Source organism: Argiope bruennichi, chromosome 7 (assembly GCF_947563725.1).
Source record: "Argiope bruennichi chromosome 7, qqArgBrue1.1, whole genome shotgun sequence".
NCBI lineage: Eukaryota > Metazoa > Arthropoda > Arachnida > Araneae > Araneidae > Argiope > Argiope bruennichi.
The window spans coordinates 63,293,535-63,321,407 of record NC_079157.1 but is presented as its reverse complement, the minus strand read 5'-3'; the positions used below and the strand labels follow the sequence as shown (position 1 = coordinate 63,321,407).

The window sequence follows — 27,873 nt, the reverse complement described above, 5'->3', positions numbered from 1 at the left end:
ATTAGTAACGTTTGAAAAATAGACGAAATAATGATGAGGTGATATTAGTAGCGTTTGAAAACCAGTGTGGTTTCAAACCTTCCAATCAAACCCGTGAAGTTTCATGATTTTTCCAACTGTTTTTAATACTATGTAAACTCGGTGCAATAAGTTTATTGCAAATAAATTGAAAATTTTTTCGTTTTTAATAGACATTAGACAATAAATAAAAATTCTGAAATAAATTTTGAAAATTTACAACAGCAAGCATGCAGCTTTGGTTTAGAGTTTGAGCCCTATGTATTTCTGCATGTAGCAATGGAAGTACCAAGAAAAAATCTACTTAATAATTCACAAGTATTCAAAACAATTGTGCTGATTTCAATTAGCTGCAACTTTCTTGTAAAAAATGACAAGAAGAAACAATTTGGATACAATATAAAAAGAAAAAAGTACATCAAAAGTATGTAAAAATTAAGGATTTATAAATCAAAATTTTCTCTTTACAAAAATAAAAGGCAAAGAATTTAAATTATTACAGTAATGGGAATCTGAAACTATATATTAACATAAAAATATGTAATGTAATAAAATATTGTTCAACTTAAAAATTTCAAACCTAATTTTTTGTGAAACTTCTGTATGCTGATAAAAAAATATTGCATTTTTGGATGAAAAAACAAAAAATAACAGTGAGTATGTCCCCCCCCCATAAAGTTTAAAAGAGGTACACGTACTGTTATATTCATGCATTTGCTATAAATATAAAATACATATCTTGCAACTGGAAGAAAAAATATATAAACAACCAGATTATCCCTCGTGTCTATTACCCACTATTTATTCAATCTAAACTCACTAAAATTTATTTTTTAAATATAAACATTTTAGTATGAAATGATTCCATTGAAAATATGATTTTTTTTGAGTTCTTATTCTTTGAAATATTTTTGTATTTAAATTCTGTCACTGTATTATGCTTTTGGCAATGACAGGTTAATCTTGCATAATTAAGTGAAATTTCCTTGATGTTTATTTTATCATAATGCGCAGACAAATGACTATTAAACATGCAAGCTTATCTATAAATATAGCAAAAGTTATCGTATATATTAAGAAATCATCTGCATAACAATATCAATATATTCCATTTTGATCTGCTATTAATTCAGTTTTATTATAAAATACTTTTTAAACAAAATTTTGAAATAAGATTAATTAAAAGATAAATAATATATTATTCATAGATTATTTCTATTTCCAGCAATTATCTTTTGTTTGATTCCATTTCATTTGAGCTCAATATTAATTTGACTCGATGATTACTATTCATTTAATTGTATTTTGAAACCAAACGATAAAAACCCCCCAGACAAATAAATTAATAACGCTAATTATATACTGCGATTCAAAATGTTAATATAGTGATATTAAGATATTTCATTTCTATTAAATAATAATTTGTTTTGGTGTATAACATATAATGGAAATTATTTTGATAATACTATTATTTGTTTGAAATTAATTATGTTTAATGGATGTGCTGTTTGAACCGCACAGGAATTAGTAAATTATTTTAGTAAGAGCACATTTCTATATGTTTTCATGTTTTAATAAGACATAATTATATCATTTAATTCTATTATATATTATTATTATACCAAATAAAGAGACCAGGATTCAATTTTAAATATTAGTTTCGATATTAATTTGTTTATATTTCGTTACATATATAACATTCTATATTCATACTAAAATATAGTAAAGTTCATATTTGAAACCATTTCTAAAATATGGTTCAACAGAAAAAGAAATAAAACTTATTTATACACTGAATAACCAAATTCTTATTTGAAGTAATAAAGTCCAGAATAATTATTTCCATTTTAATGCATGTGGAATTTAAAGTGCATGGAAAATTTAAGAAACTAGACAAGATCTCGGTATTTAAATTTCCCAATAAGAAATTTTAATTCCATTGATAAATATAATAAATGTCAAACTGCATTTTAAACAGCCGTATTATTATGCGAATGCTAACAATAATCTACTCATTTAAGAAAAAAAAAAAGATGATTAAACGTTTACATTTACGTTTCGGTGTTTATCATTTCCGTTCTTCGGGAAGAAGAATTTAAAGTATTGAAGCATTTTGAATAATTAGCAAAATCGCTCGAGAGATTTTTTTCTTATGAATTATTAATTTAATTTCTCTGGAAATCTGTTTATTTTAAAGTTATTGTTCATTTTCATGATATATAATTAAAAAAAAATAACATAAAAGAAGAATTTCAAATTCATTTGCTTTTGAACTACAATCAAAATCATTTTCCAGTCTGAAAAAAATAATAAAAAAAAACCCCAGATAAACAGAATTTTTAATACATCCACAGTGGAACAATTTCCATCAGTATATTTTTATTTGTAAGAAGTTCTAAATGAATTAAAAAAAAACCGATTTTTTAAACTTTTCGTACTTAGAATATATATTTGTAATGTTAATTGGCTACCATACAAGCTATAAACTGGGATATGCACGCTTTAAAGTAGTACAGGACGGCCTGTACTACTTTAGAAGTAGAAGAAAAAACTTTCTGGAGATTTTAGTCAACTACTTGCTTGAGCTCAACTCGACTAATGAACTGATTGACTCAGTTTCTTGTGTTTTTATAACCTACATGAAAGAGCAATAAATGTTCCAGAACCAACGGTGAAACTCGAATCCGAATAGAGCTCCCGTCGAAATTTTCAAATATGCAGGATCCTTCATTTTTGTCGTCCAATTCCCAATCAAGACGCCAAATTGTCACCAAATGTTCCGCTTGACTGGGAATGTTACTGACTTCCCCTCAATTCAGCAGTACCATAACTGTAAAACTCCTTTACCATATCTTCCTTACCAAGTTATTACGCAAGGAAGCAATATTACAAATTCGTAACAATATAATCTTGTTTTGGATTTTTTCGGTTATTGTGGTTTTCCCTATCCCCAAACCAAATTTTGACTTGAAAGTACATTAAGTACTCGAAAGTACATTTTGAATGAAACGAATGATTTCCAATTAATTCACATTTAGAAAAAAATTGGATATTGCATGAAATAGAATTGATCCATGATATCTTTGTCAAGTTAGAAATCAAAGATATGCTGTTTAGGGCATATCCAATGACTTGGATAAAATTTTGAATGATGTCTTAATACCTATACTCATGAAAAGTAGACGTTCTATTCCCATCACAATTTTTTTTAATTCGCTCATGATTCCACATAATTTTCATGTACAAATTAATTATGCTATTTTCTCTCATAGAACTCAATCTTTTCAACATATCTGTATATAGTATTCCTAAAACTTTACAATGGCATTTAGCAATATTTTTGCAGAACACATGTCAGTTCTAGATTATCCTTTAAATCCATAAATAATTATTATATCACTTGGTATCCTGACTTGATCTTTGATTCAACGAGCTATAAAATTAAAGTTAACCCTTCTACCACATATATCTCCTTCTTACAAGAAAACTGAATATGCTTGTTTTATCCTAAGCAATTTTTAACCATGCTCCAGACGATAATTTATTTTTTAATAGACAAATTAGATATACAATTGCAAATATCTAATTCAGAAATTTAGTTACTTTTAGGAATAAGCAAGTGATAAGTCGCAAGCCTTTCTTCTTTAACACAATAATCCGATGAGCTATGATGTACAGTTAATTTATAATATTGCTCAAAAAAAGTTACTAAATTCCACCCTATCAGAAATAGACAATTGATCCAAATAGATAATGCCCAAGCATTTATGGATATTCATTATAGTTTCATAAGAATATTTTTGGAATTTATTAGAAAAACTTATATTTTTGAAAAAAATAACCCAAATTCGTAAACGTACGTTACAATGTCCAGGTTATATTTGCTTATTCTCAGCTTGACAAAAAAAAAAAAAAAAAAAAAAAAAAAAAAAGAATTAAATATTTGAACAGTTTTTTCTTTCTTTCTTTTTTTGAAAAATGAATAGACTATTAACACCTGATTTTTAATCAAATCTATTGAACTTTGCTACTGTGTCAAAATCTGAAATACTTACAAATGACAAATCAGGTCTTGCATCCGAGAATTCAACAAAATTAAAATATTGCGTTGTTAAATAGTATTACTTAATAGAAGCCATTGACATGGCCAATCATATTGAAATGTGCTCTGCAAATTATTTTAAACAGTCCTCAGTCCTTCTCAAAAATGTCATATTTTTTAAATAATTCCTAAGAAGCCCAAATCATTTAAATTCAGTCAAATGCATTTTATATTTCCGGAAAATTATACATTATATTTCCAGATTTTGATATGGAGATGCAAATGAACTTTAAGCCACTCGATACTTCGTAAATCATAAGCTATTTTTGTTGTCTTTTTTCTCAGCTAATGCCAACTGGCTTAATTTCCCAGCTTATAATGGGAAAAAAGAGGATACGAGCCAATCCGTTGCATGCTTGCTATTAAGTTTGGTGGGTAGAATTTCTAGTTAAATTATATTTTTTATGCTCTTTTGTTTAAAGAGCATGTAAAACATAAGAAATTGATACTATGTGACCATATAAAATCCAGCTAAGCATAATAGTATTAAAAAAACGCTTATGGTAATAATAGTATTAAATGAAAACGAATATAGTAGTAATAATATTAAATGAAAAAGAATATAGTAATAATAGTATTAAATGAAAAAGAATATAGTAAAAATAGTGTTAAATGAAAAAGAATATAATAAAAATAGTATTAAATGAAAACGAATACAGCAATAATAGTATTAAATGAAAACTTCAGAAATATTAGTATTAAATAAAAACGATTAGCATAAAAATTTGTTAAAAAAGCTGATGAAAATTAAGTCATGAAAGGCACTTTTAATGTTGTATGAAGATAGCCATTCATTACAAAAGTAGTCTGATAAAACAGGAAAAGTTAAGCAGCAGCAAACCATGACAGAATAACAGAAGGCTGCTCTTACGTGACAGAAGAACAATTCGATTGAGTACAAGATTAAATGCAAAGCAAAATTCCGTGGAAGCACTGTGTCTAACACTTTTGCCGGAAACGAGGAGTAAGGAAAAGAAACCACGTCATAATTCTTCGTTAACCAAAGCGGTTACCGCTTTCTGGTTATTTACTACTTCCGTGACAGTTCCAAAAAACAAAGATTCATCATTCAGGTTCAAGAAAGAATTAATATTCCTCTCGCAATCTTTCCACCATCTTATCTCAATCCCTAAACTAATAGCCCTTCCAGAGAGGAGAACTCGTTAGAATAAAGCCCCCGTATGATGAAACACCCAGTTTACCACCAGAAACCCGTATCGATACGACATCGATAAATGCGATAACGATTCCATGAAATATGGATACCGCCCAAACACACTCTTTTTCGCTTCTATGCACATAAATTTCCATTTCCACGCTCTTCCCAAATGACAAACGGTCCTTCGCGAAAGCGGAAGAAAAACAATTTCTACCCCTTTCGGTACAGATAAATCAATGCAAGTTTTCCATCCCGTTCCTTCTTGTATTTGGTTTTTGTATTTGTTTTGCCCCGACCGAATAAATTCAATAATCAATCGATGACACTCACGTTCGTAATGGCAGTGATGTTGGTTTTGATGGTTGCCACCGCTTCCGCAGGCAATTGACGAATAGCTTCATTAGACGGAGCAAACAAAGTTTTTTCCTGCGAACTCATCAGAATCTCCTTGAAGTCCGGGGCGTAGTTCACCAAGTCCAAGAATTCCCTGCAAAACAGAATGAAAGACTGGCTTAATGACTGGAATTAAGCACCCACACCCAGAGGGATAGAGGGAGAGGCTATATGTTTAAGGAATTTATTAAAATTAGAAATGTTCCTTGGGAAGAACATGGTAGAATCTTCGTGGAGCGCTAGATTGGAAAACTTTTTTCCATGCTAAGCTTCAGTTCGAAAATTCTTAATAAGGAAATGCATTGCCCATCGATTCTGAAGACAATTTTCGTCGGGGATAAATTAGAATATTCAGATTAGCAGGGTATTATGATTAAGAAATATTAGCTCTGTATGTAAGGATTAATTTTAGAAGTCTTAGAGAAATTCTTTGTGGGAAAAATAAAGAAATTTTTTAATTAATAAATGCATCGGGAAAGTTTTCCAATTAGCTTAAAACTTTTACAAGCTATAACTTTTATAATATGGCAGTTGCATCATATTATCCTGTAATATTAACAAGCTCTGATTCAATATTGAATATCAATGAGAAGTGTTTGCTGTGAATGTTAATTAAATAGTTCTATAACATTAATAATGATTGAAGTGTTAATTTAGAGATACTTAGTTAACACATGAGAAATGCTCAGCAGAAGATTGTCAGCACATAGGTAACCAAAACTACGCTTCTATAAAATATACAAATATATAAAATTGTTTTATCATCTGCTTTTAATTAAAATTAGAATACCAATTTAACCAAATGATTTTTAACACATTACATATCATTGATGACTGAAAAAATTTTCTGTTCGGACCATATCAGTCACCAGTGACTGACTTTGTACTTTTCATTCAGGTTACATCAGTGCCTGTTGAGTGACGATATATCATTCATGCTATTGTTAACAGACTATATACATTTAAAAACTATATTCTCTTAATAAATTCTAACCTGGAAATTACAAAATAATGCATATTTTTTTAAATCATAATTTAACATAGAGTTTTGGTTGTTAGCATATCAAAGAAATCAGATATAAAAGGTTAGACAGAAAGGACGCCAAAATAGACTTGGTGTTTATTATGTTAAAACTAATTTCCTCCATAATGTTTTCTACGTTAGTATTGCAAATTTCACATACAAATGTTGAGTTTATTTTTTATTACATTAATGGCTTGTTTTAAAGCGACACTAGGGGTATCATGAGACGGATGAACTGATGTTAGATGACGAGGACATCTGAGCTGGTGTCTCCCCTATCCAAACTTTCGCATTGCAACAGCGGGAAAGACATTCGGCCTTGAAGGATTTAGCGTGCACAAACCCGCTTACACGACGATTTTTCGGTGGGAGCGAGTCTCGAAGCTGGAGCCCTGCGATACTGAAGCCGAGGCATTATCCCCAGCCACCGCCAAACAGTATGCAAAAGCACCACCCACAGATGTCAAAGCACAAGAAAAATTTCTTAATTTGAACAATTGTTTTATGCTTGCATTTTAAACATGATTAAATTCTTCTTCAAAACCAACGAAAGCATTGCAAAATAAAAGAGAAAAATAAAAGTGATTAAATAAAAGTAAATATCGTTAAATTATTTTGTAGTTTTCATGTCAATTAAAAAATAATACAACAAGACTTGAAGAGTGAATGACTTTGTGTGCAGCTATATGTATAAGCAACTTATTTTAGTAACTAGTCTTTTTTACAATTTTGTACATATCCAATAAAAAAATTGGAAGACAGTACTCTAAATTTAGAGTACAACTGTGGGGCTGCTAAAGAGAGGACGAGGCGATTAAATGAAATCAGACAAAGGCAAATTAATCAACCTAATAGCACCCTAAATTATTCACCTAATTGGTCCTTTAATTTCAAAAAGAGAGTCCTTCGCAGCAATCCCTTTCGGATCTGGCGAATTATCTTTTGAACTTTAAAAGCGTAATATGCAAATGTCCATTAGTATTTGGAAAATAACCGGCTAACGAGAGAAATAGTTTACTCCAGGGCGCCCGAAGAAAGACTGCGAGCCACTTTTCAGGCAATCAATTCCTTCCCCCCAAATGAAATTACTCTATTTTCTCACAACCAAATCTTTTCCTGCATTCAAACGAAAACTGCTCTTAACAGAGCCTCAAGGACCTCGGGAAAAATTCTTTTCGAGCCTCTTAACTACTTGCTTATTCGATTTGACTCCAGAAATTGAGGTACTTAATTCGTTTTAAAACTCTCTGCCTTTATATAGATGCACCCCACTTCGGAGGAAGTAATTAGCCGTTTAGGAAGGTTGCCGAAACGTGTTTTCTGGAAAGTAAGCATTTGATACGCGGCGGAGGAAAGGCGAATTGTCTGTTCGGTTGTGGTTCACATCTTCGTGAAAATGGTGAATTTGCTGCTCTGTGCAGCTAAGTTAAAACCGTTGTGGATAAAAGAATTTATTCAATGACGATGTTGATCAACAGCATAATGTTGGGATAGTAAAGGGAGTCTCTACATTTCTGGAATCATTCATTGGGGAAGATGAGAATATATTTCTATTTTTATTTAATACTTTTAAAGTGAGGCCAGCGTGCGTAATTACTCTCATTATATACTTGAAGATGGTATTTTTTGGTTCATTTCGCACGGAAAATTCCACAAAGAATGGGGAATAAAAATTTTATTTTAACGTAATGTTTACAGACTGATAAATTACACTCATGTCCATAAAGCAAGGATAATTCAGAGTCACGTGAAAATCGAACTCTAAAATACATATATATGTCACCCGTAAAATGACTACACACATCTTCAAAAATCATATGCAAATTGCAGGAAGCCACCAGATGACACCGATAGTACGTCACAATGACGAGAGAGAGTAAGAGAATGATGTATAAGGAATACAAACAAAAAAATAAAATTGTTCGCAAGGAACAACAAGGGTTTATAACCCTTTCAGTGCAATAACCGCATAGTTATGACACAAAGGATGCATTTGGATGATTTTTTACTTGGAAGAATTATCGGCCGTCCGGAATGCGGGCGTACCCAGCTGGAAGTATCCGAGGAACTTGGAATCGCCCAGAGTATCATCTCCAGGCTTTAGAGACGATTCCAAGATGATGGTAATGTGAGTAGATGTTACAGCACAGGTCGACCCCGAGTTACAACGCCGAATGAGGACCGGTATTTTGCAGTTACTGCCAAAGAAACAGGCGGAGTACAGCATCAGACCTGTCTCGTGAGCTCTCTTCAGCCACTGGTACGACAGTTTCAAGGTAGACCGTGTACAGACGCTTAAGGCAGATTGGTTTATATGCACGTAGGCCTGTCAGATGTGTTCCACTTACTGCAACTAACTGTCGCCTGCGATTAGCCTGGAATAGAGATACCTGCATTGTGGACACCGCAACAGTGGGCTTGTGTGATGTTTTCCGACAAGTCCAGGTTTAGCTTGTAATCTGATTCTCAATCGAATTTCATATGGAGTGCACCAGGTATCCGTTACCACGAAGAGAACATCATTGAACGACACCGTTACGGTGGTGCAGGATTGCTCGTTTGGGGATAAATTATTCTGGGTTCCAGACTGACCCGGCATGTTCAAATTGGAACCATGACAGGCTAAATCTATGGGGAAGTCATTCTGGAACAACATGTACGTTTGTTTCGGGGTGCCATGGGCGCAGAATTCGTGTTTATGGATGACAACGCCCGTCCTCACCGTGCAAACATCGTAAACGAATGCCTTCGATCGGAGGATATCACTTGTATGAACTGGCCAGCATTCTCACTGGACTTGAATCCAGTAGAGAATGTGTAAGATATGCTTGGCCGACGAGTTGCTGCCCGTCAACCACCTCCTACATGTCTACCGGAACTTCGGAGAGCATTGCTTGATGAGTGGTGTAATATTCTCCAAGATCAGATCGATTATTTGATACTCAGCATGCCTAGGCGTTGTACGGACTGTATTTCATCGTCTGGGAGACATAGTATGTATTAACCATCATACCAACCATGTAACACTGGTTTTTGTAAATAGTTTTTTTTTTTTGTAATTTGCTCCAGGGAGCAAAAAATTGCAATTTTTATTAATGATATCAAATATATAGCATCTTTTTTTGCCCTTTACCTTTTGCTTAGTAAATAGGCTTTACAATTAAGTCACATTTGTTTTGCTTTGGATTCTTTCTTTTCCTGAATTTGTATTATCCTTAATTTATGGACATGAGCGTATTTGTAAATTGGAATGTAATATGACATTCGTGGTGAAAAAAATTGTTTGAAATTCTCTATAAGTGATATCTGAACCTGGAGGGACTAATTTTGGCATGTGGCTACTTCTTAGGTAACATACGCTCTTTAAGTAAGAGATTTTCCAAATTTCAAATATGTTTAGTTTTAGTTTAGTTATATTAACGTTCCGTTTAAAGTAACACTAGGGTTATTTAGGGACGGATCTCGTAATTTTGAAACGCGGTCAGATGACGAGGACGATACCTGAGCCGAAATCCCCTCTTTAAACTTCCACACCACACCAGCGAGAGGACGATTGGCTTCGACGTAATTTAATGTGCACCAGATCCTTTTACACGACGGTTCTTTGGTGGAATCGAGTCTCGAACCTAAACCCCTCCGGCTTAGAAGCCGAGACCTTACCAACAGACCACCGCCTCTTAAATTTTAAATATGATTTTAGTTAAAAAGGATTCAAATTTTTCTTCCATCGCTTTGGAACGTGTTCTCGCTCAAAAACAATTTGGACCGCTAACGAAATACAGAGGGGTTATAATGCCTTTCCTTGATTAAAAAAATATTAAAAATTAAGCCCTGAATATAATATTGCAAACTTTTGACTATAGAATAGACCTGTTCTTAACTTTTTTTTAATGCAACCTATAGAAAAAGCAATTTTGCATTCGATTATTATCAAAATGGCGTCAATGAAGCAAAAATTTCAGTGTGTTTTTTTGGTTCAATAAATCAACTCAATTTTCGTTTTAATTATTTCATCTATTTAATATAAAAAATCTTGCCATTATTCCATATTTTTCTCTAACTACCATAATGTTACTGTGAGCGCATGTAAATAATTTATATTATAAATTGTAAAAAATTACTGTTTATAAACGATCAAGTCAAATACATTAAACGCTAACACCATTCTATAAAGATAGTTATTCTATTTCTAAGGTGAGTAAGAAATCAAGAATGTTATTATTGAAAAGGAGATTTGAATATATAACCCAAAATAAAGTAGCATGAAAACGTTTCAGTGTTAAATCATTTATCTTTATTTCATCACTTTTTTACAATAATTAAAATTACAATTACTTCAATTTATAATAATTACAATTACTCCATTTACAATTATATTTCTACAATTTAAATTAATAATTACAATTGCTCCAATTCCACTTACAATTCTTCAATTTACAATAATTCGAATTATTCCAATTCCAATTACAATTATGCAATTTACAATAATTACAATTATTCCAATTCCAATTGCAATTCTACCAATTACAATTACTCCAATTTACAATAATTAAAATTTGATTTTAATTATCGGACAACATTAACATTCAGTAAAAAAAAATTATATTTAATATTGTTTCAGCTCATCGCAATTGTATATAAATTTAGTTATAAAACAATGAAAATAATTTTTGCAATAAATTAAAATATATTTAAAAATATTTTTCAAACATTTATTAAAATTAGCCAAAAATATTTTTATCAATTAAATCTCGTTTTTAAAAAAATATTATAACTAACCTAGAACCCAATGTTTATCAATTAAACCTTATTTTTTTTAAAAAAAATTACTAAAATTAACCAAAAATAATTTTATTAATTAAAACTTATTTTTAAATTTTTTTAAAGTGATCTAAAATTGATTTTTGCTTAGCACTATCCTCTAAAATCATTCAGGGCAATCGAAAAAATTTTCTGACAAATTTTTAATTAAAAATCATATTAAAATGAAAAAAAATATTCTTAATGAGTACTTGCCACTAAAAAAGTAACTGCATGGATTAACTAAATAAAACTGCATCTGGAGTAACTGCATTTGAGATAATTAAATTTGTTAACTCCAAATCCAATGACCTATCCTATAGAACATTTTGAATGACATTTTTTTTTGCATCAAATATTTCGCATGCCGCAATTTACACATAATATTCCACACTATAAACTTCATCATGTTAACAAAATACTCAACTATCTAAGTCCTCTTTATCGCTTAATCATTAAGCCGATGCCATATATGAGTATAAAAGTCTTGCTACTTAACCGGTTTTAAAAGACTGCTTATGTGTGGGTGCATTCACCAGATGAGACTAATTAACCGTTTAGAAAGAGTTGCCGAGTCATGTTTTCTGGAAAATAAGCATTTGATAGAAGGCAGCGGAAAGGCGAATCGCCTGTTCGGTAGAGCGAGAATTTTATTCTAATATGTTGCCATTCGGAGCGAAGCTAAAATCATTCCCGAAGAAAGGATTCATTTGCTGACGACGATGAATATGTTCTGTTCAAAGCCTTTTCAGTCGGAATCTTTGGGGTGGTGGTGGAGGGAGGTGGGTTGAGGGGAATGAAATTCTTTTCTGCGGCTCTGTGGAATTAATATCTTTTGTTCTTTTCGATCGCAGGGGGGAATCGGAATGTTCTGTCAGAAGTTATGACAACGGGCGAGCACCGTTTGTATTTTTGGTGTCATTCTGCCAGGATCTTTACCGCCTCTTTATTCAAGAAAAGGGCGAATGTCAGAATCGTAAATTGCGACGTCCTCGAACGTTTAATGTTGTGCAGAGGACGTGGAACTGAATTTAATCGTTTGAGCATTTGAGCAGACTATGCGGAGATTTGTGAGCCCAGATTTTAATTTATTTTCATTTCATTCGTATCGGATTTCTATTTTGTTGTTTTGAATTCTGTAATGTAAAGATTTTTCTTACACGTTTTAAATAACTCCCGGGGTGCACTTCGAAATGAGGATTAGATGCTTCCGACATGGTGGTTAGATCTCGCCACCCTGATGAGCACACAAATAGATGGGAGATCTGGTTCCTCCCATTGATGACGGGACGTAGTTCCTTCGGGGAGTGTCGTACCGTGGCCGGGGATGACCTTTAGGACTCAACCACAGTTCCCACCAGTGTTGCTGTTGCGGTGGTCCGGTCAACCAGTAATTTTTCCGTGTACCTTCGTGGCGGGTCGGAGAACAACTCTTTACTTTCTCGCATACGAAGTAAACAAGGAAAAAGTATTGTAATCGTCAAAAGATTCGAACATGAGATTTGACGAATCTCCACTTACAAACATTCAAGAGTCAAAAAAAAAAAAAAAAAAAAAAAAAAAAACACGTTTCTCGGAATTATGCCTTCTTGTTTGCGAACAGATCGGTGTGTGGTCTCAACATCAAATTTACAGATTTCCATCAAAATTTAAACGAAAAAAATTAAAAGGAAGTTGCCTGTCCGGCTGTTCAAGTCAACATGATAATTAAAAAACATAAAGAGTTAAATAAATAAAATTTCGTACACAGATTGCATTTAAAAACGCTACTCAATATCAATTTTGGAAGCAAATCCTCCAAGGGTTTGACTATCAGTCAATATGAACTTTCACAAATGTAAAGACAATAATTAAAAAACGTAGTGACTTAAGTAAATATATAAAATTTGGTTTGCGATTTTGTGATTGCAATTGTAGTTCTATGTCACATCTTGGAGATTCGTCAAAATCCCAAATTCGAATTTTTTTTTTTTACAATACTTTCTCTATACTACGTATAAGAGAAAATAATAATAATAAAAAAAAGCGGATGTCACGTATATTATACAGCATTCTAAAGTTTTATGCATTACAAAGCAACATCTTCAGCTTTTTGGTGCATTTTGGAAAAAAATTAAAAACCTTAATAAACGTATAAAAAAGAAGCAAGTAGCACATACGACAGTCTTCCATCTTTCTCGTTCTGCAGGAACTTCCAGACCGTAATGTCGATGATCATGAGTGGGCTTTCGATAAGGTGCACCACGCCGTTCTTCACGGGGATGTTTGGTTTCAGAATTTTTGCCATCACCACACCCTTCTTGTGTCGGTAGTCGCTATGAATAGTATTGCTCTGAGCATAGACTGAAAAATAAAAATGAATCAAATAAATAAAGAAAAAAAACTTTTATGAAAAAGAACTTTATCAAAATGCTGAAAAGTGCAACTTGATTAATTTAACTACTTACTTTTTTAACTTTAAAAAATATCGTAGAATTTTGGACTAATTTTTTTTTCCTGAAATTCATTAATACATAGCAACGCACGAATAGAAGCAAACATGAAGACTAATTAAATAAATTTAATAAATAAATTAACTTATAATTCAATTTTTAAGTGAGTAGTGAATTAGTAGCGAATTTTTATGGAGAATACACAAATTTACAAAATTTCAAAGCTCTAGAATACTAGAATGTAGTGGGAAAATGTGTCTCAAATTCCATTTTTTTCCAAACATGAAATTAGTAAAATAAACAGTGTGACAATTGTTATACATTTTCCTTCAATATATATATAAAATATGGAACATTTTTATGAAGAATAATTAATTTTACACAAGAGTGCTTATAAAAAAAGAAGCCAATTCATGTTCACATGATGGAAGTCAATACGAGCTGTTTTGACGCTTTCATTTGAAAATCAAATGCTCGTTTAGTAAATGAAAAAAAAAAAAAATCTGCGTCTTTAAATTACAACGTTAAGGTAAATAAACTTGTATGTGTGATCCTGTACCAAATGCAAAAAAAAAATTTCATAAAAAATATCATAAATGTTAAAATAAAAACTATGTATTATTGTTAGATTATTTCATTTCACATTTAGATCAATTTGAAATGGTCGGAAGTAGAAATACTTACGACTGTAAGAATTGCCCATAGCATTCGATTCATTTATGATGGTTAGCTCGACTTTTATGTCGTCGCCGTACGCTTCGCTGGGGTAACTGTCGAAACTAACCAGCCGAGTGAATAGAATGGTTCTGGGTATGACATGTCCGCGAATCACCTGAAACAAAGTATTTATTATATCATTGAAACCTATAACGCAAAAGCATTCAACGATATATAATTAATATACATAAATCTTTCATCATAATTTTGATCGAATGGCAACAATAAAATGCTAACAAAGCTCTGTACAAACATCTCAAACTTCTTCATTGAACGTTTTTACAACTATAATTAACTCAACGCTCCGCTTACATAATTTATGAGTTGCAAAATGTTATTAGAAACGCTGCAGGTGGGGCGGTGGGTTCACTATGTCACCAAAAACTACAAATCAAGATAATAGAAATTGACGTTATATATAAAATATAATCGAGTACGAAAAGAGGCTTAACTTTAAGTCTTTAAGTCTCTGAGTTATGAAGTTTTGAATGGCATTGCTTTAGCGATAGCGATCTCTATCGTTATTTGGTGAATCTTCTTCCAGATGGTAAATGAAATAATCTAAAATCATCTAAAGCATCGAATTTCAAAGATTCATAATTCGGTCAGTTTGGATCGCAGAAGGGTGTAACATTTTCTCTTCTTTATACTACACTTTATGCAATTAATTATTTCTACAGTTCATTCAACATAAAAAAATATATTTTTCAAAAAAAAAATATTATTTTAAATCTTTAAATTAGATATTCCAAACTGAAAGGAAAAGGTATTATAGAATACAAAATGAAATGGATTTTTTTATAATGTTATTATTTCATCAAATCATGTTTATATATAATTTATACACTTTTATGCATAATTTGATAAAAAACAATTAATAATGTATAAATTGTATAAACAATTAATAATGTATAATGTATAAACAATTATAATGTAATGATATTTAAGCGAAATGCATAAATACAACAATAAATAATTAAAAAAATCTTGCATTGAATGCTTGTTTAGTTTTTATATTCATTAAAAATAGAAAATGAATGTTCAAGATCTATGGATTTTTATAATATCATTGTTTTATCAAACCATGTTTGTGAGTGATTTATACATGTTTATACATAATTTGATAAAAGCAATAAATAATATATAAATAATCAAGATAATTAAACAGAATGCATAAATATAACAATAAGTAAAAAATCCTGCATGGATTGCTTGTTAAGTTTTTATATTTTTATAAAAATCCATAGATCTTGAACATTCATTTTAAAAACGTTCAAGATCTATGGATTTTTATAATATTATTATTTTATCCAATCATGTTTGTGAGTGATTTATACATGTTTATACATAATTTGATAAAAGCAATAAATAATCTATAAATAATCAAGATAATTAAACAGAATGCATAAATATAACAATAAGTAAAAAATCCTGCATGGATTGCTTGTTAAGTTTTTATATTTTTATAAAAATCCATAGATCTTGAACATTCATTTTAAAAACGTTCAAGATCTATGGATTTTTATAATATTATTATTTTATCCAATCATGTTTGTGAGTGATTTATACATGTTTATACATAATTTGATAAAAGCAATAAATAATCTATAAATAATCAAGATAATTAAACAGAATGCATAAATATAACAATAAGTAAAAAATCCTGCATGGATTGCTTGTTAAGTTTTTATATTTTTATAAAAATCCATAGATCTTGAACATTCATTTTAAAAACGTTCAAGATCTATGGATTTTTATAATATTATTATTTTATCCAATCATGTTTGTGAGTGATTTATACATGTTTATACATAATTTGATAAAAGCAATAAATAATATATAAATAATCAAGATAATTAAACAGAATGCATAAATATAACAATAAGTAAAAAAAATCCTGCATTGAATGCATGTTTAGTTTTTATATTCAATAAAAATAGAAGATGAATGTTCAAGATCTAAAAAAATTCATAAAATACCTTTCTTACATCGGGTATTAAAATAATTAATTGAAATGGGTATTGTGCATTTGCTGAAGGCACTTTTCATTCTAAAGAATTCTATCCACTAAAAATTACAGAGATTGCATGTTCGTTTTAGATATACCTCTTAATGATAGTCCATTCTTTTTTCATTTTTGATGCAAGATAAATCAAGCAGAAGAATTCTAACGAAAAGCCAAAAACTCTTTGCTTCAATAATGTTAAAAATACATTTAGTTCGGTCGAAATTTAATTAAATCATATACCCCAGAAAAAAAAATTAATTCAGTAAAGAATAAGGAATGAAAGATAAAGAACTAATCAGTTACTTCGGTAATGAAATAAAATTTAATTTAAGGGACAAAACGAAAGCCGGAATTTTTATCAATCAATGTGCCAAACGAAAGGTTTTCGTATTATTTGCATTTTTCAAAAGATGGAAATGCATTATAAATGAACACAGGTACAATTTATTCTTCCAGATTAATTTCATTCCATTCGCCATTTTCTTTTATTCTTAATGAAAATCTTTTGTTCGTATGAAATTCTAAAAACAACTATGGTCCTGGAATGTGTATTCATTTACGTTTTGAGATATATCGTCTGATAGTGCATTCGATAGTTCTCGAACGCTTTGAAATTCAATTTCATTTACACAGATAAAACTGGACCGGTTTTGCTTAATAGAAATTCTTCTACTATACATCACGGCACTTTAAGATCATAGATAAGGTCTTTTCTACAGTCCTGTTGATGGAGTTTTAGATTGGAACTTGATGCTATTTACTTTAAAAAATGAACAATCTTGTTTATTTTCTGTTTAAGATATGGTATCTGTTGAACTCAAAAGTATGAATGTATATATTTCAAAAATAAGAAAAATTGAATTAAAGTTGTGATTTAAACTTATCTAGATCATTTGTTTTAATAAGTGATGAAGATCACATATTTGGAAATTAGGAATCATCTTAAATATTAGTAAACTCAGAAATAAGATTTATTATGATTGAAGATATCAATCTCTAGAGCTGTATTTTAGAACGCTGTTGAGAATAGTTTATGCACGGCTTTACTCGAAGATCATAAATTGTTTAGTTAATTAACTACTATTTTATTTACTAATTGTCGCTTTGTTTAATTAGGCAAGACAAATTTAAAATAATTGGATAAATTAAAATTTTTTCGAATGCTTTGTAACAATATTGGTGACAAGTAGAAATATTCAAATGTATTTTAGAATTATGACAAGATGCAAAGATTGATTCTTAAGTTAAATTATGATCATACATGAAATTAGAAAAATTCGAAGATATAAATTCCAATAAGTTTTCGGATGCCAATTAGTGTCCAAATTTCATTTTAACCGCGGTCAATTTTTTTTTACTATTAATGGTCAAACTTAGATCTATCCAAGACAGTTAGATCTAAATGCTTTTTTTTTTTTTTTACGTAAGATTGATTAAGGACAAGTGAACTTTAGGATTATAAAGGGAAAGTAGTAGAACTTAGATAAATCACTGCTGACAAGACTACAATACGAATTTGAAATAAAATTGAAAAAAAAAATGTATATAAACAACTGGGTATAAGACCAGAAAAAGAAAATGGGCAATTTTTAAAACTGAAATTGCAATACAGATTTAATTTTAATATTATATAGTTTTAATGACTTTTACATGATTAGTAAATAAATAGTCAATATTATTTAAATAAATTAAGGAATCACACTAAGAATTAAAAAGATTTCAATAAATATGAATAACAGAAATTACATAGCTCCTTTCAATATATATAAAAAAATCTTTAAAATAAACAAGGGAATTCACAATTAACAAGTTCGAAGTTTTTAAAAAGCAAGAATTTTTTGTATCGCCAGTTTTAATTAAATAGTATATATATTCATGAAATCATTCAAGGAGTTAAAAGCCTTAAAAATTCTAGATTTCTAAAGACGCAAAGTATATAGCTATTTAAATAACAAGAAAATCTAAGTTCGTTACAATTTTAAGTCCTATCTTCGAATTAGCAATAATAAATTTGCACAATGTATTATATACTAATTTTATGTTCTGGGGAAATTCGCAGAATCACAGAAACCTTCAAATTACATTGAATTCGAAGCTACGTTTCAAGGTAGCATACGATTAAGTGAAAGATATGATTTTCTGCAATAGGGGATTATATAAAACCTTACCCGAAATGTATTCTTAAAAAACGATTTTGTGTTGGGTATGGAATAAAATATATCTGATGGACCGTAAATTCCGATTCTTACCCACTTATCCACTTCCTGCTGTCTATTGAAACTATGTCCGACTCCTGCACCCACCGGAAGAAAGAAAGTGTTGTTCCCCTCCCTCATAAAGAGTTCTTGCAGACCCTCTTGCTTCACTCGAAAATCGAATGCACTGTGTGGAAAAAAGAAACCAAAAATTAACCATATAAATTAATTGCAAGCGCGGATTTAAATTTTATTCCTTGCAGATTGGCAGTACTTCCTTACCTCAGAGGTTCCCGGATGTCGTACAGTTCCGGCTTGTCGAGCAGGTCTAAAGCTGTGGGTGGTAGGGAAGTACTGGAAACATACGGTTGAAGAATCTCGTCGATCACATACAGAAGTTGTTTTGTCCCGTCTTGGGATATGTAGTCTTCGGAACGGAGAATCTTGGCATTATTCACGAAGTAATCCTTGAAAAGAAAATTAAACATTTGAACAAGAACATTTTAAGTGTCCAGAAAAATGTCAAAAAAAGTTCCTTATTTTATAATAGCATAACTCGGTGATGATGATCGATAAAAGAATTAACCAATCTTATGATTATCTAATAAAAATTTCAAATTATCTAGAAAAATGATTATCTAGTAAAAATTTCATACAGAAGTTCAAAATTTATAATAAATGTTGCCAATAGTTGACACTGTATTCGCAGCTACAGATACAGCCATTAAAAGCATGAGCTGATGTACAGAGCGATCAGTTATTTATCTCTAAAATTTAGGAGTTTAGTTTAGTTATATTAATGTCCCGTTTTTAAAGCAACACTAAAAAAGCTGACACTCCCATTAACAATCCCCAACACTAGAGAGTTTTCTAAATCTTAGGAAACTCTTCCCATCGAACTTGCTCCTACTGCTACTACACAATCTTAACGAATCATAACACTTGGCAGCACACCACCATCAATTCATTCCTCCATTTTCATCTTTTGTTCTATCCTCCTGCTAAGGTACTACCTCAGTCCTCAAGAAAAGTTTCAACTCATTTCAACGTACGAAAAATCAAAAAATTTCCACCAATATGGAAATAAGCCTTTGTGAGTGCCAGGGGCTCCGTTAAATACATAAGAACAAAGAGAGAAAAGTCTTTAATATCGAAAGATTATTCTGAGCAATGAAAATAAGAGTTACCTGAAGAGAGTTTAATTTATCTCTTTAAAAAAGAAATAGGAAAACTTTTCTCTAAATAATGTGTCATGCTGCACTTTATCACTTAAAGAATTTTTTTCCTAAAAGTAAATAGAAGTCATAGAAACTGGCCAGATACTAGGTACAATAAAGGGAAAACATGGATTAACCTGAAATGCATTTAAGTTTAACGGCTGAGTTGTTAATTATCACTCTTTTCAGGTTTATTCAATTTGAATAAATGAATAGAAATGAGCAGGCTTGTGCTAAATCAATGTGGGGATGTTTCAATATAAAATTTTACATTGCATAATAGTGATTTATGCTGATCTAAAGTCAGGTGCTTTTTTATACAATTAGTATAACCTAATAATTAGTTAATAAACAATCATTATTAGATTTTTTACTGGATTATATTTGGTAAGTCATATCACTAACTCTCCGACCCGCCCGAAGGCATACGGATGACGAAAACTGAATGACTGGACCACCGCAACAGCAACACTGGTGGGAATTGTGGTCGAGTCCTAAGGGCCATCACCAGGCACGGTACAACCAATCCCGAAGGAAGTACGTCCCGTCATTGATGGGAGGAGCCAGATCCCCCCTTTTTGTGTATCCTCTAGGATGGCGAGATCCATCCACTATACCGGAGGCATCTCATCCTCTTTTCGAGGTGACCCCCCTCCCCCCGGGGGTTTGATTATATTTGGTAAAGAAATTTTAATTAAGACAAGTTTTTAATTTCTAGTGCTAAGGAAAAATGTGCGTCTATATGCTTTCTTATTGTCATTCTAAAGGACAATCCATTAGATCTAGAGCTGCCAAATTTGAATCAGATATACTTCTGAGTATAAAAATGTGAACCTCAGAGCAATTTTTAAAAAATTTTAATTTATAAAAAATTAAGCAAGATTTTTAGCATTTTTTCCACGAGAGTTTTCCAAAATATTTCGTAGAAAACTGATTTTGATACCATTTAAAAAAAAAAAATCTTTTTTATAATGACAATTCAATTGTAGTTCAGTTTTTTCTTGAATTCCAATAATTATTTTAAAAATATTTTTTTATAGCACATAATAGAGGAAATGGATAATTACTCTAACATTGTTGGAATGAAATTCGAACCGTTTTCATGTTTTCATCAAGTAATCTTAAATAAAAACATTATCATGTTCATTTATACGAATACAATCAGATAGACAGACTTTCTGTGCATATATCTCGTTCAAAATTTAATAGAAATCGACACATTCGGTGTTAACACCGTATAGCGAATTTCATCGACATGGTTCAAAAAGTTTTCAAATTATCATGTTTATGCGGATTTAATTGCAAAAAAACGAATTTTTTGGGATTCACAGAATTCTAAGAGTGTAAATTCGTTTAAATCACGAGTTTAAAATCACTTATTGCCATTCATATCATACTTTCATATTATATCATACTTTCTCTTTATATACATCGTATATGAAAAAAACAAAAAGTTAATTTAATTAGAAGCAAGTAATATTTGCTTTGAGACCGTCAGTGCAAGTCAAACATAATATTGAGAATAAAGGGCAATTTTTTTACACGTCATTCAACTCACGGATGTGTGTTATTATAAATCCCATCATTTGTCATCATTTCCTTTACTATTTAAAAAGTTTTGTAAGCATTTTTGTTAAAAGATAAATGTCTATTATTTTCCGCGAAAAAGGAAATGATTAAAAGAAGTTTAGTCCTTGTCAGTACCTCTTCTCCTGTTAAACACTAGATAATGTGATTCCAGGATATGATGAATTCGAGGAGGCTACCAATTATATATTATGTTTAGAAATGCATTCCATCGCCGAGAAAGCTATAAAAGTTAAGAAATGGAAAATTAAAGGATTGCGATTTGCATGAGATCATCTATAAAATCACCTTGATTCTTTTCGGGACTTAAAATGCCACACACCAGCATATTGCTATTTTACTAAACAATTTTTTTGACTACAAAAGAAGTATTGTTATTATATAGGCACAAGCTCTAATTGTGATCTGATTAACACACACACACACACACACACACACACACACACACACACACACACACACACACACACACACACACACCACTTACATTATCAATGATAAAGTAGTAACTGCATATTACTACTAATACTAAAATAACGTATCAAATCAAAATACATGTTTTCTATCAAGTAAATAAATAATTAAAAAATTAAATGAAGTACGAAGTTTTCATAAGTGTTTCTTTATATGAATTTAAATATTAAATATAATATTCATATTCAAGAAATATACAAAAGGTAAAAATAATTTTTATAATACCACCATTCAAATTAACCTTGTATATGATCGCAAGTGGTAGTGAAAGCTGGTTTGGAAAATTCTCATTTTGAAAAATCGTTAATCAAAGAATAGACTATTATTCCATTTTTTAAATTATTTTAATTTGGTTGGGCCACAAATCTTTAAATTTTTAGTTAAGGTTCTGATAGGGTGCCATGTTACTCCAGCTACATCAGCTGAAATTTGTTGAGACAGTCTTGTGTAAAAAAGCATTCATTATTTATTGGAAATAATTTACATTGGAATTAGGGAATTTATAATTTTTAAATTACACTCGTTGAAATAAAAGATGATTTAATAGACACAATGGAAGATCTTTCTATATTATTAAAATTTCTATTTTAGAGACCTTTCTATATTAGAGTTTTTTCTTTTCTTTTCTATATTATTAAATTCTATTGGGCCTCTTATTTAAATAAATTACATTGATTCATTTTTATGTTTTTTTGTACCACCATAATAATTATGCCATTTATTCATTTCCTGTTTTTTAAACCTTCTTAAACATAAAAGTACATAGTACCATAGTACTTTGTCATTTACAATTTTATTTTTACCCAAATGTGCTGCATTTGAAAGATGTAATGCCTTTTCTAATTATCTGGTTCTCAAAAGAGACATTCACTCGTTTAATTTATAAAACACATAAGTTCCATTGTTTTCTTAAGATTAAGACATGGTAGCATAAAAAGAGCATCTAATTATTCCCCATAAATCCTTGAAACCAAAGTCAAAACAAAAAAATCAAACTAACAGCACCCACTTTAATCTTTAACAGAAACAAATATGCAATTCATTGATGCGACGCTATTTAATGGGCAGAAAAAAATAATTGTAATATACTTCTGGATTTCACCAAGACTAATTGTTCGATGAAATAGAATATTTAATCGACGTGTAATGTTTTTAATAAAACTGACTGAACTAAATACATCACGATTCTTTTGGGTAGGCTGGTTTAAGTGGATATTGAAGAAAAATTACAAAATCAGGCCTGCTATTTGAAGATTAAGAGTTAAAAGGCTAGCAAAAACGCTCAATGGGATTAATGATAGTTGTTCTGAGTTTTTTCTCTCTAGAAATATCCGATTTCCTCTAAAAAGAATGGAAAAATCTCTTTGTAATGACGATAGGAATCTTAATGGGAAAACCGTTGATGCACAATGGGGGAAACTGTTTTCTTTTTTTCCCCCATCATGGGCCATTCATTGTTATCTATGTAAATATTCTCTTTTCCTTAATTTGGAAGATCATTTTTCAGCGTTTATGGGTTTATTAATGCGCCTGATAAACAAAAATTGTTTTTTTAAAAAAGTAAACAAAATTCTCCGCTTACTTCGCGCTGATAATTAGCTTGCCGCTTTGGAATGTCGAGCGAAGGACAAAAACAGTCACTAAATCTGTTTGCTTAGCTCTGCACGTATTTTTGTTTTGAGGTAAATTAATTCTTTGACAGTTTTTAGTGCTTTTTCAAGCTATCTTAGATATTTCATGCAATATAACACTGTCTGAGTCTAGTACTGAATGCTAAAATGAAGACAAAGGCTAGTTAAAAAAAATTAAAATTGGATCCATAATTATTAGTGGAGAAATGGTCTGATTATCTTTTCAATAATTATGTGTAATTATATATAATTTGACTTCGCTATAATTAGATATGGTAATGCTACTTTTTAAAGATTCTCTACAATATGTAAATATAGAATTGTAATATTAAAAATAAATAATAAAGATCATTTTGAATTGTATCGTATTTTTGATTTTTTTTCTTATTGATTACAAGACCAGTTTTTTTTATCTACAGTTTTGAAGACATTGATCGTGATGATCAATAATCACAGAGAGACACGCTTTCGGTGGAAAGGTCAAAGACAAAAAAAGAAATCGTTAGCACAGCGGCCTAGGCTTTTATGCATTCGAAATGAGAACTTTCCCTCATTTGGACACAGAAGCTATAGAAAAATAAGTAGCTAGAAATTCTTGGTAATTGTGCTGCATTTTACACGCAGCTAGATTGGCACTGAATAATGAAAATAATTGTTATTAGATTTTGAAAAAGGTCGAGCTCGTCAGAAGTTGATATAAGTCAGCTCTTTTTTTATTCTAAGAAAATCGTCAAGTAACGATTAATGGAGGATGGTATAAAATATTCCACTCGTGCTCCAAAATACAACTACCCTTGGATGGGGATTGACGATATAAGCTCCTTTAGTCAGTGGCGTTGCAAGGTTAGAGTTTTATTTTGACTCCCTCATGTCCAACAAAACATGAAATAAAATTTATTGAAGATACATTTTTTTAAATTCAATTATTTATAAAGGATGACATATTGTTAATTATTTTATAAGAGATTTTTCGTAAATAAAAAATAACAGGTAAAATACATTTTTTTAAAAATAAAAAGCCAATTTAAGTATAATGTAAAAAAAAAAAAATTCACTGTGATAATACCTAGAGCATAGTTTATTATTTTTATAATATAATTTGATAAAAACTCAATTGTTTACGAATTTCTTTATCTAGTCTCTAACTTAACAAACTGTACTTAAAGATGACAGAAACTCAGAACTTCTTCTACAAACTGGATTATATAATTGGGTTAGTTTTAGCTACAGTATTTTTAATTAACAAAATGCCTAAACTATACTGGTGAATAGTTCATAGTAGACTTAATGTAATTCCTATTAGGAGAGAGTTTCGAAAAACTTCTTTGACTTTATGGAATAGAAATACTGAAAGTAAAGAAAAATCTTAGTTATGTTAGATTGGGAACAGATATCCCTCTTCCACGCATCACACAGCAATGCTTAATTATTACAGGATTGCAACGCCCACTCGCAATTTATTGCAATTAGAGATTGCAAAGGCCTTGGTAAATTATTTGATATATCGTTTTACATAACAAGAACGAGTTTCAATACAAAATCAGCAATGTTTTCATCACTCCCTCCAAGGTGGTATCCGGCAAGGACCACACTTGTTCCCCACTCCACTCGTCTTCCCATGCCACTCAATTTGGTTGTGTAGTGAAAGCTTATAAGCTAGTTAACAGCTACGCTACATGAGCAATTGCTTTTGTATTGTGGTCATGTTACTGGGCTGTGAACCACAAGGTCCCAGGTTCTATCATCGCTCATACCAAACCGCCTCATTGGTGACCTCGGGCGATGAACCTGGTGATACAGCTTCGTACAAATGTTGTGGCGCCATCTACCCACAGCAAACCAAAGCCGTCAGACTTACTTGGCGCAACCGCAACCACTCACCCATACATGCTCACCATAGCGCTTGGCGCTACTCAAATGGGTACAGGCGCATTAGAATCAACAGCTAATAAATAATACATCATCACTCAACAGCCATATCGTTCGTCTCCCCTCCGACTCACTGGATGGAGAGTTTGTAGTGAAAGCTTTTAAGCCAGTTAAAAGCTACGCTACACGAGCAGTTGCTTTTGTATTGTGGTCATGTTACTGGGCTACGAACCACAAGGTCCCAGGTTCTATCCTCGCTCATCACATACCGCCACAGTTGCATGATCCTTGTGAAAGGCCACCCTGCAAGATTTATTGGCCAATTCTGAGCACTTCTGGTCAATGGCTTCCTTCAAATTTCCCATCTGGTTTTTATATTTAACAGTTATAATGTTTAGTTGGACGATAGCAGCTCGTAATAAACAATGCCCTATCAATCTCACCGATAAAATTGTAACGGTGACTAATTCGAACAACTCCATATTCTTTTTCACTCAAAATGTTTTCAGTGTAATCTTTTTGCGATTTCTTCACCATCGTTATTTAGTGTCCCTTTAAAAAAGGAACAATTTTCGATACGTTTGTGAAACAAATCGCACGATTACAAAAATTTAAAGAGTTCCCTTAATTTGAAGTGTACACAAATATCATGGTGAATACCGAAGCTAATGACATTAAGTGCTTATAAATGATCAAATTCAACCTTTCGAGACTCTTTATTATTTCACGAATAGTAATAAGTTGATTACTTGAGATCAGCGGCTAAATTTTATTGTCATCAACTGCGGATGACTCAGGCGCATTAGACTCAACAGCTAAAATACATCACCACTCAACAGCCATATCGTTCGTCTCACCTCCGACTCACTGGAGGGAGGGTCTGTGGTGAAAGCTTATAAGCCAGTTAACAACTACGCTACCCGAGCAATTGCTTTTGCATCGTGGTCATGTTACTGGGCTGCGTACCACAAGGTCCCAGGTTCTATCCTCGCTCATAACAATTCGCCACACCAGCCTTAAACATAGAATTCGATGCATCTGAATTTCATAAACCACCTATACACTGCTTGCGTACTTATAGCTGATTCTTCTTAGATGACACGCATGATTTAAACGGCTTAAAATAATTTTGCTTTTATGAGAGCAAAAATTAACTTTGTAGTTCTTCGTGTTTATTCAGAAGTCAAGTATAGACCGATAGACAGTCAACCCACCCGATGGATTCGGTTCTAATTTAATGCATATCTACACTATAGATGTTAATTCTGTGAACCATACTTTATCCTTTTACTTCTCATCGTTTTGTAGTCATTGTATTATTTTAATTTTGGACATCAGGACAGACAGACTTTCTCTAAATGGCTTTAATTTAAAATTTAATAGGAATCTATTAATTAAACCGATATCGCTGATAAACACACAATATTTTCGAAAGCCTTAATTTTTAGAACTATTTAAGTTGATAGTAACAGTTTAATAATAGCAATAGTATTTCTAAGATGGTGACATCAAGCTCTTGAAAAACCGCGTAAACTTTCCATACATATTAATGTAGTAGTGCAGTAATGAAATGGTTATTTTACAAAATTCTGGTCACGTTGCAAATCAAATTGAAGGAACACAATTATTGAAAAAGACAGTGAAAATAATTTTTCGGATGTATAAAATAATTCCTTTAAATAAGAGCAACAACAAAAAAGAATAATTCATTAAGCTTAAATTCATTAATTAAAGTAAAGTAAGTAACATATAATTAGTAATAATACCGGTGGTGCGAAACAAATATTTTGCATTTAATTCTTTTAAATTAAAGTCTGTTATTAAATAGGATAGCGATTTACTTCTTAATAAAGACATTAGTTTCCACGTCTTAAAAGGAACACTTTTTACTTGCCATTCTTTAAACGTCTTCGTTAGAACTTTCATTAAAAATATTTCATAATTTAAAATTTATTACCATAATTTTCATTTGATACATTTTCTTTCCAAAATTACTCTAGAATAAAATGAATATTGTATATTATTAAGATAAACTTTTATATTTTTTGAAAGAAAAATCAAATCCCTTACAACAAATCACTAGATAAAAAGCTAATTTGATTGTATTTCAGCTCACTTAGTAAATTTATTTGACTTCTTCGAAAAAAATTCGCTTTTACATTATTATTTAATTGAATAGAAATATTTATTCAAGATATTTGATTATTTTTAGCTGTATTATCGTCTGCTGTGAAATATTGAAAATTG

The 27,873-nt window shown here is 30.9% G+C and overlaps 1 protein-coding gene across 2 annotated transcripts in view; it reads right to left on the bottom strand.

Annotated features, from left to right (window-relative positions):
* The window catches only part of LOC129975926 (fasciclin-1-like), a 601,968-nt gene that overhangs the window by 36,310 nt on the left and 537,785 nt on the right, over window positions 1-27,873 (bottom strand). For both annotated transcript variants that reach the window (XM_056089216.1, XM_056089217.1), the window contains exons 4-8: window positions 19,131-19,315; window positions 18,903-19,035; window positions 14,613-14,760; window positions 13,656-13,839; window positions 5,610-5,766 (exon numbers count right to left, since the gene is read on the bottom strand). In XM_056089216.1, the coding sequence (XP_055945191.1) occupies window positions 5,610-5,766; window positions 13,656-13,839; window positions 14,613-14,760; window positions 18,903-19,035; window positions 19,131-19,315 (807 nt within the window). The remainder of the gene's footprint in view (window positions 1-5,609; window positions 5,767-13,655; window positions 13,840-14,612; window positions 14,761-18,902; window positions 19,036-19,130; window positions 19,316-27,873) is intronic.